Source organism: Gymnoscopelus braueri (assembly GCF_963280865.1).
Source record: "Gymnoscopelus braueri genome assembly, chromosome: 7".
In the NCBI taxonomy this organism is placed as follows: domain Eukaryota; kingdom Metazoa; phylum Chordata; class Actinopteri; order Myctophiformes; family Myctophidae; genus Gymnoscopelus; species Gymnoscopelus braueri.
This window is the reverse complement of record NC_137608.1, coordinates 47721830-47732265: the sequence shown is the minus strand read 5'-3', so window position 1 is coordinate 47732265 and position 10436 is coordinate 47721830. Positions and strand designations below refer to the sequence as shown.

At 41.7% G+C, this 10436-nt stretch overlaps 1 protein-coding gene across 2 annotated transcripts; it reads right to left on the bottom strand.

Annotated features, from left to right (window-relative positions):
• Window positions 1-707: 707 nt before the first annotated feature.
• LOC308087954 (H-2 class II histocompatibility antigen, E-S beta chain-like) lies at window positions 708-9232 on the bottom strand. Of its 2 annotated transcripts, none has more exons than XM_080432219.1 (7): window positions 9089-9232; window positions 6416-6670; window positions 4817-5089; window positions 2997-3216; window positions 2696-2763; window positions 1258-1371; window positions 708-750 (listed from the first exon to the last, which is right to left on the bottom strand). In XM_080432219.1, exons 1-7 carry the CDS (start codon window positions 9153-9155, stop codon window positions 728-730), a joined length of 1020 nt encoding a protein of 339 aa, XP_080288345.1. In that variant the 5' UTR covers window positions 9156-9232; the 3' UTR covers window positions 708-727. The 2 variants fall into 2 exon arrangements, with proteins under 2 accessions (XP_080288345.1, XP_080288346.1); XM_080432220.1 differs by having other exon boundaries at window positions 2997-3213.
• Between the last annotated feature and the right edge of the window lie 1204 nt (window positions 9233-10436).

Here is a 10436-nt window from a genome sequence, read left to right as displayed (position 1 = left end):
GAACCAATACTGTAATTTGTGTGCCCACACACACACACACACACACACACACACACACACACACACACACACACACACACACACACACACACACACACACACACACAAAAACAGTCCTATTTGATGACTGGGTTATTCACTTATAATGATATCCTCATAAAGCCAATACATCTAGCCTGTAACAGGTGCAACCTCACATCTTTAAATTGTACCATTGTTTACTATACTTTAGAAAAACTAAAGTAAGCAATGCATGTCATTTGGCATTTTAATCATATCCACACTACAACCTTAAATATGAATCCTCTACAGCTCATGTCCACATGAACAATAAAACCATTACATAACCTCCACTGCAGACAATCTCGCCACACTACTTTTGTATTGTATTGTATTTACTTTGGGCTACTCCTAACTGAACCCAGAACTGATTCCTGGGACCCCAAAACCCGCAACACGCGACTGATGTCGGAGCAACCACACTCTGCAATTGCCCTGAATTGCGACGCGTCTAGTTAGATTCATTATTATAAGAAATTAAGCAGAAGACACATGATAATGTAAATTCACGTGACCGTGATAGTCTACCAGGCTAGTTGTTTCACTTCTTACACATGCACGTTGTTTTGTGTGTGTTTTATAGTTTTATACACTTTTATACATAAACAAAAACAAAAAATGTTAAGTAAAAAGAAAGAGGAAGTGAACCTGGGTGTGTGGGAGGAGTCTAAAGATTGTCCAGAATACGACCTGATAGAAGAAGAAGAGAGACAGTTAATACACACAAACAAATTAATTATATGTACTGTGTTGTGTGTATTTCTCCATAAAATGCATAAATGTACACACAACACAATAATATTCAGTCATCAGAACTAATGTGAACATTTGACTCTTATTTAGGACTAAATGTAACACTGATGTATTAAAGCTAAATGTGACAACATAGAACACACTTTGACCTCTAACTAGGTCATCTAAACTGGTCTAAAACGGTTAAGGTTCTAAACTAATATAAACCAGTTTAGGTTGTGGCTTTACATGTTTGTTTGTTTGTTTGTTTGTTTGTTTGTTTTTTTGTGAGGGTTCCACATGTCATGTGATCCTCTGTTGTTCTAACCTTGTTTCTTCCACTGGTAGTAAAATAATTAATGAAACATGTTAATTAAACATGTTAATCACCTAGTTTCTTCCACTGGTAGTGTATTTTTCAATTAAACATGTTAGTTAATCATGTTAATAAAACATGTTAATCACCTCGTTTCTTCCACTGGAAGTAGATGAATCCAGACAGGAACAAGACCAGACCCAGAACCAGACCTGATGCTCCCATGGCCACCTTGTTCTTCACTGACTCTGGCATGGAGTCATCTGACAATACAAATATCATGTCATGTCATGTCATGTCATGTCATGTCATGTCATGTCATGTCATGTCATGTCATGTCATGTCATGTCATGTCATGTCATGTCATGTCATGTCATATATTATTACAGTAGATTAAAACACCTTGTTCTTCACTGACTCTGACATGGAGTCATCTGACAATAAGCTACAACAACCAAACACAATAAACAATAAACAGACGACACAGTCATTGTGAGTCTGTTCAGTAATAATGAGTCCAACCCTATTGGTCCAGTCCTTGAGGAGTTTGTCACCTGATGTGACATGTCCTTCTTAGAGCTAAATACATCCAAAACAAAGGATATGATGAAAGATTTTAGAAGACATGAATCAACCTTTTACTATGATGATTATAAACCAGGCTGTGGAATGTGCAGAAAGTATCTTGGGACAGAGTCATAGACTCAGAACTGTGAGGCAGTTTGTAAAAAAGAACATCAGCGCTTGTTCTTAGAAAACTGTCTTGTTTTCACATTGATGAAACCATGATGACTCTTTGATCTGCTTTTATCAAATCAATCTGGTCTTTTATCTGTTTTTATCAAATCAATCTGGTCTTTTATCAGCTTTTATCAAATCAATCTGGTCTTTAATCTGCTTTTATCAAATAAATAAGATCATAACACGACACAGAGTGCCGTGCTATGAGCTTGTAGATCTGCTGACATTTGTGCAAATGTTTGGATACAATTTATATATTATTTTTTTTAAACAACATTTTTAACTCAAACATTTTCTTCTGGAACAACATATTTTGATGGGGATCAGCGGCCAACAACATATCAATTTGGGGGTCCTTGACAAGAAAAAGTTTGAGCACCACTAAATCAGAGTACCCATAAATATCCACAGCCGTTAGACAGAGTGTGTGTCTAAGCAGTTGTAGAATCAGAATAATAATACCTAGATAAATAGCCAGGGCCTATCCACCCATATTAAACGTGTGTGACTCAAGAACCACTCAATCTCGGCCCCATCCACCAGATAGAGTACGAGACCTCAGCTCTATAGGATCCCATAGTAGGTTGAGCCGCTCGTCTCAGCCCTAAACAGCCATACTACTTGTGATATATTTTTTCAGAAAAATTAAGACATATGTTGAGAGACATTTGACAGTTACAAATGTTTGCTTTAAAAATATATATATTCAAAGATTTGCACAAATGTTCACGATAAAAATAAAAAGAAAGCAGATCTACAAGCTCATAATGCGGCACTCGGTGCCGCGCTATGAGCTTTTATATCTGCTATTTTGACAGTAGATTACAGTAGATTACAGTAACTGACCCCAGTCCATCTTGATAGGCGCGGTCAGGCTGGGATGTTCCACCATGCATGTGATCTTCTCTCCTGATCTGTAATACACACACACACACACACACACACACACACACACACACACACACACACACACACACACACACACACACACACACACACACACACACACACACACACACACACACACACACACACACACACACACACACACACACACACACACACACACACACACACAGGTAGTAGTACCAGTAGAGGTGTCTATTAGTTGTGTATTTCTATGTATAGGTGTCTGTTAGGTGTGTACCTGGGTGTGTACTCCAGGTAGGAGTGGTACTGGTAGTACCAGTCTCCATCAGACAGCTCATCAGTAGAGGAGAGACCAGAGGTCAAAGGTTCTTGACCTATCCACCAGGTCACCAGGATCACTTTAGGATAGAAGTCGTAGCTGCTGCACCTCAGCATGTGAGTGTGTTCACCACGACGAGGGGGAGTCTCTGACTTCAGTCTCACTTTGGGCTCCACTCCTAAAAAGGATGATGATGATTATTATTATGATTATATTTATTTTTATATACCAGTCATAGGAACATGTCATTATAATTAACAATTGTATATCATCCAAATGTGATCCAAATGATCCAGAAAGCCGCAACACGCTTGGTCTTCAAACAGCCAAAATGTTCAAATTTCCCGGCTCTCACCCGTTTTCCTCTCTCTCCTCTGGCTCCCAGTTGCTGCCCTCACAGAGGTATGACACCCCCATATCTTCAAGACTCTTCTCCCTTCTCTAAAACACCCTGGACAACGGTCCATACGTCCTAGACTCTTCCCCCTTCTCTAAAACACCCTGGACAACGCTCCACACGTCCTAGACTCTTCTCCCTTCTCTAAAACACCCTGGACAACGCTCCACACGTCTTAAACTCTTCTCCCTTCTGGCTCCCAAACGGTGGAACAAACTCCCCAGTCCAGTAAGAGCTGCAGACTCACTCCCAATCTACCTCCATAATCTGAAAACAGTAGCACTAGACCTAGCCTTGATGACCTTGCTTATGCAAAGGTTAAAATGTAATTTAGATATCATGTTATGTAGACAGATGCCAGGTTCATTGTAGACCTGGCATGCTATAGTTTGGATAGTTTCAATGTACAGATATTTTTTGTTTGTTTGATATTATACTGTTTATACTGATGATAGGTTATTGGTTTACCTATGATCCTAGATTACTATTTCTATGCATTTGATGTATTACCTTGTGTTTTCCTTACTTACTGTAAATCACTCTGGATTAAGAGCGTCTGATAAATGCCTACATTGTAATTGTAAGTGTCAGTGTTTGGCCACCAGATGGCACCAGATAATAACATTTCATTTAGTACTGTAGATTCTACAATAGTCTACAGTTTTCTACAAAGTAAAATTCATTTATATAATGTAATTTAAACATATTAAATAATACACAGTTACACGGTGCTTTACATTAACAGAGATAAACCATTAAATATAATTTAATGAAAATAGTTCAAATGAACTAGAGTAGAAACAAACAAAACATTATATGAATACACATAATCCTGCTAAATATTACTAAAGTGATTAAAAACATACAAAACAAACTAGTAAAGACAATAATTAAAATATAAAATCAGGTGGTGAAATGAAGTGTATAGAGGTGTGTTTTAGCCTGCATGGTTCTTTCTAAAGTTAATTTAAAAACATTAATCCTGGTGTCTCTGTTTTAGGCAGGTCATTATATGAGGGTGAAAACACTCAGAAATATATCTATATGTTTCATTTATACTCTGTGTACGATGGTGACACCAAATGTTGTGAGCTTGTAGATCTGCTATTTCCACTGCGTGACAGCGTGTTAGGATAGAGTATAAATCAGGCTTAAAGGAGTAGTTCACCCCTAGTTCATAGAAAATAAGTCATTTTTGGGGTGAGCTACTCCTTTAAGAGTTTAAGAGGATCTGAAATGTTTGTCAGCAGATTAAGTAATGTTTTATAATCATTATCAGATCAATATTAACACCATTAATCATCTCTGAATAGAATCATGTGATTTCATGTTATAGTTTATGAGGTGATGAGTGTTGAGTGCTGCTCTGAGATCAGCTCACCTCTCTTGTTCAGAACAGAGGAGTAGTCGATCTCAATGTTGTTTTTGCAGAATACCTCTCGGTTTGCTCTCACTTTAGCCAGTTGTGTAGGATCTTTATTGAGGCGCTCTGCGTTCATCACACCAAGCTCAGTGTATCCAACCCACTGATCTACTCTACTGTCCCACCTGAGGAACTCATCATCATTGAAATTCAATGACATTATGTACTGTATGTCCTTCAGCTCACTGGAGTTAAACACACAGCGTTGAGCCATATAGAACACATATCCATCTGGAAATAGACAATTAAAAATGTCATCAGACCCCATCATGTATTTCCAGGATAACAGAGATAACACTTGCAGAAAGGTTGTTATTTTGAGAGCGAAATGCCTCACAATATTGATTTTGACATGATTCATACGTCTTTTAATTGAAAATCCAAATAAAGAAATTATAGTGTATCAGATACTCAGTGGTCATTGGTCATGGGCCGCGGTAACACGCCGTCCGACCAGTCTTTTGAGCAGGAGCACGCACACGCACATGCATCGATTAAAACAACCATTAAGTTCACACCTCAACAAAGGCTGCCGACTGCCAGGTGTCACACCAGGTGAAATAACATAGGAATGAGCCTAGATGCATATCAATTGTCCATTGTGTAATCTCTCAAGAACAGATTCTGCACTGCGTTGGAATCTGTCGGGGAGGTTCGTCATAACGTGTGCGCATGGGCGTGCCTTCAGATCAGGAAGCAGGCCGCGCTTTACCCAATCAAATGTAGTGGGCGGGATTCACGTGTCCGTCGATCCTTCCCCCCTCGAAACAAACCAAAACTAATTTAACAATAGCGTCCGCGGAGCAGACAAAACCACGGAAAGATATTCACATTTTAACTTACTCTTTCATCATAGAAACAATTGGGCTTATAACCAAAACGATCCATGTTCTCTGGGAGAAGTGGTGTTAGTGTTCCGTGTAGAAATATTGTTAGTGGGAATGAAAACATAGTCGCACCAACCGGAAGTGATGCGCTGAAGGCATACACAAACACCGGTTTCCTTGCGCTCTGGTGTTACGTTTTCGTCCGCCCAGAGCCAACAGACATAGAACAAACAGCAGAGGGCGCTGTTTTTCATTTTCAGTTGGCGATGGGTTCCCAGATTGTCCATTGTGTGACCTGTAGTGTAGGTGTTAAGCCACGTGCGTGTGACGTCTTTAAAATAGTGTCCCACCAGAGATAGATTCACCAAATCAACACTGGATACGCTTCCTCGGACGCTTTTTGGATGGTATACGCTTTTAGAAAATAAATCTGCACAGTATACTACGTATATAGTGTAACACGGTAGAACACACCACTGCATCTACATAGTTGTACCATCTACACCTCACCTACAGCTCAGGCTGTACAGAGCAGATACTAATGCATAGATTTGTCAAAAATATATAAAATAAAGCACCTTGAGCACATATTCATGTTTACTAGAAATACATATTATTTAGAAAATATTTCACCATAAATGCTTAATATACATGTTTAAACATTTTCATTAATGTTAAATATATTCAACCGTTTTAGTTAATAACTATTGTGTTCATAGTATTCATGTACCTTTCACTGGTGGTTTATTCAAGATAGTGCGAGTGTTGGCCAGGTTGACTTTGCAGATCACCTGCTGATTCAAAGCTGTTCCATAAGCTCCTGGGAAGGTAATTGGATCTACAAACGGAGGCTGAGGAAACACCGCCTTCCCTTTGTTGAAGTCTGCGTACACCATCACTTCACCATCCAGTGCATACATCCACTCTTTATATGAGTCTTTAACTGTGTCTGAACAGCCAATGACATTAATCTGCTCATGGAACACTGGAAAAACAAAAACAAAGATGAAAATATAGCTGCAAGCAGCAATAAGCGGTTTCGAGGGATAGGGCAGAGACAGACAGACAGACAGGCAGACACTGAGAGAGTGAGAGAGAGGCAGACAGACAGACAGACAGACAGGCAGAGAGTGAGAGAGAGGCAGACAGACAGACAGGCAGACAGTGACAGAGTGAGAGAGAGGCAGACAGACAGACAGACAGGCAGACATTGACAGAGTGAGAGAGAGGCAGACAGACAGACAGACAGGCAGGCAGACAGTGACAGAGTGAGAGAGAGGCAGACAGACAGACAGGCAGGCAGACAGTGACAGAGTGAGAGAGAGGCAGACAGGCAGACAGGCAGACAGTGACAGAGTGAGAGAGAGGCAGACAGGCAGACAGTGACAGAGTGAGAGAGAAGCAGACAGGCAGTGACAGAGTGAGAGAGAGGCAGACAGGCAGACAGTGACAGAGTGAGAGAGAGGCAGACAGGCAGACAGTGACAGAGTGAGAGAGAGGCAGACAGACAGACAGGCAGGCAGACAGTGACAGAGTGAGAGAGAGGCAGACAGGCAGACAGGCAGACAGTGACAGAGTGAGAGAGAGGCAGACAGGCAGACAGTGACAGAGTGAGAGAGAAGCAGACAGGCAGTGACAGAGTGAGAGAGAGGCAGACAGGCAGACAGTGACAGAGTGAGAGAGAGGCAGACAGGCAGACAGGCAGACAGTGACAGAGTGAGAGAGAGGCAGACAGGCAGACAGACAGTGACAAGAGTAAGAGAGAGGCAGACAGGCAGACAGTGACAGAGTGAGAGAGAGGCAGACAGGCAGACAGGCAGAGAGTGACAGAGTGAGAGAGAGGCAGACAGACAGACAGACAGACAGGCAGTGACAGAGTGAGAGAGAGGCAGACAGGCAGACAGTGACAGAGTGAGAGAGAGGCAGACAGGCAGACAGTGACAGAGTGAGAGAGAGGCAGACAGGCAGACAGGCAGACAGTGACAGAGTGAGAGAGAGGCAGACAGACAGACAGACAGGCAGTGACAGAGTGAGAGAGAGGCAGACAGGCAGACAGTGACAGAGTGAGAGAGAGGCAGACAGACAGGCAGACAGTGACAGAGTGAGAGAGAAGAAGACAGGCAGACAGTGAGAGAGTGAGAGAGAGGCAGACAAGCAGACAGGCAGACAGTGACAGAGTGAGAGAGAGGCAGACAGGCAGACAGTGACAGAGTGACAGAGAGGCAGACAGGCAGACAGGCAGACAGACAGGCAGACAGACAGGCAGACAGAGGCAGACAGGCAGACAGTGACAGAGTGAGAGAGAGGCAGACAGGCAGACAGACAGGCATACAGTGACAGAGTGAGAAAGATGCAGACAGTGACAGAGTGAGAGAGAGGCAGACAGTGACAGAGTGGGAGAGAGGCAGACAGGCAGACAGTGAGAGAGAGGCAGACAGACAGACAGAAAGACAGACAGACAGACAGACAGACAGACAGACAGACAGACAGACAGACAGACAGACAGACAGACAGACAGACAGACAGACAGACAGACAGACAGACAGACAGACAGACAGACAGACAGACAGACAGACAGACAGACTGAGACAGTGACAGAGTGAGAGAGAGGCAGACAGACAGACAGACAGACAGACAGACAGACAGACAGACAGACAGACAGACAGACAGACAGACAGACAGACAGACAGACAGACAGACAGACAGATTTTGTCTTGTGGTTTCAAGACAAATGATTAAGCGATCAAGCTATTGGACCAACAGACCTGAACTGGTGAAAAGGGACTTCACACACGACAGACTTTCATAGAAAATCCTGGGTTTAAATGTTTTTCAAACTGCTCAAAATTGCAGACAATCTAAGGGCGGAGCTTACTGGTCAAAGTGATAGATATGTTCCTCATGAGTCAAGGCACATGTGTAAGCAAGTTTCACGGCTGTCGGCCAAACGAGGCATGACTTTTGCCTGTTTAAAGTTTGCATTTTCAAAGAATTGCTATAGCGCCCCCCTTTGACCAATTGGAGTAAGATTGGTTTCAGTGATACTTGGAATGACCCTCTACAATATTGCAAAGTTTCAAACAAATGTGAGTATGCATGTATGTGTTAGGGGCAGACGAATAATTTTCATAAAACTGCAATATGCATTGGCTCATAAAAGCTTAACGTTTTCACTTATGGAAAATCCGCTTGCTCACGTCTGTCGGTATAGGTCCAAAGTTCATGTGTAAAACGTTTCGTGCAGATTGCTCAAAGATCCCAGAAAGCTATAGATTTTTACTGCTTTTCATATAATTCGAAATGGTGGGAGACCTAAAGGTCAAAAGTCAAAAGTCAGAGTGTGAAAGTTGTTAGGCATGAGGCATGCCTAACAGGCATAATAACATAAATGTAATGTACTTACTTCCTGGGATCGCTTTGACATGAAGTACAGAGGAGAGGATGAGGAGGGTGGCTGTAATCTTCATCATCACTGATCAAAACTGAACTGAATTTAATAGATGAGAATAAACAGATGAGAATAAACAGATGAGAATAAACAGATCAGAATAAACAGATCAGAATAAACAGATGTTTACTGAAAGAGAAGTTCTGGAGTCTGAAAGAGAATGAAGGAGGACACGTTCTTTAGTTCAGAAGAATCAGCCAATCAGATTAAAGATATGATGTTACATCATCTGTTTCCAAGAAGACGACAGTCTGGATTATTGCACATATCATGAACAGTATATAGCTGCTGCTTATGCACTTTACGTCTCCTCATGTACATGCTGTACCTTATGCACCTTATGTCTCCTCATGTACATGCTGTACCTTATGCACCTCATGTCTCCTCATGTACATACTGTACCTTGTGTCTAACCTCATGTACATACAGTATGCACATATCTTCGTTTAATTCATCTTTTATTCTCTCCTTGCCCCCCCCCCCCCCACGACTTCTTTTCTTTCTCTTTCTGAAAATAACTAAAACGATGGAGCTGCACTAAAAATAATTTCACCCACTTCTTTACACCTTTAACCTGTGATGTGACAATAAAGATGACATCAATCCAAGCCTCATTACATCTCACTGCTGAAACCATCAAATGTCTTAAAAAACACACTGGTCATGTGCAGCGGTGTCATGGTGATTTTTTTACTGGCAGGACGGTGTTTTAATGACGTCAGGTGCACGCGCACAGCACGGCACGCGCACAAAGCGAGCATTTTATTTTACCTTAAATTAGGAAACATGTTTGTATAGCCTGTAGATGTGAGGTGTGAGGGATCTGAGGAAACATTTTTACACTCGCTTGTAAACCTGTTATGCAAAGTAGCCATTTGGGTACTTGGCTCGTGAATCTACGGGGGGGGCACGTTCTAGCGTGCACGTGCGTGAACGCGCGTGCACTGTACCGCGCCGTAGCGTACCTTGCGCGTGAAAAAATCACTGGCCACACTCCGTGTGGCCTCCATGACACCACTGGTCATGTGATCAAAGTGTGTGTGTGTGTGTGTGTGTGTGTGTGTGTGTGTGTGTGTGTGTGTGTGTGTGTGTGTGTGTGTGTGTGTGTTTGTATTGTGCATTGTTCATATTTGGTTTGATATAATAACAGTAGATATACATGTATATATTATATAATAACATAGATATAATGTACTTACTTCCTGGGATCACTTTGACATGAGTTCTGGAGTCTGAAAGAGAATGAAGGAGGACTCGTTCTTTAGTTCAGAAGAATCAGCCAATCAGATTAAAGATATGATGT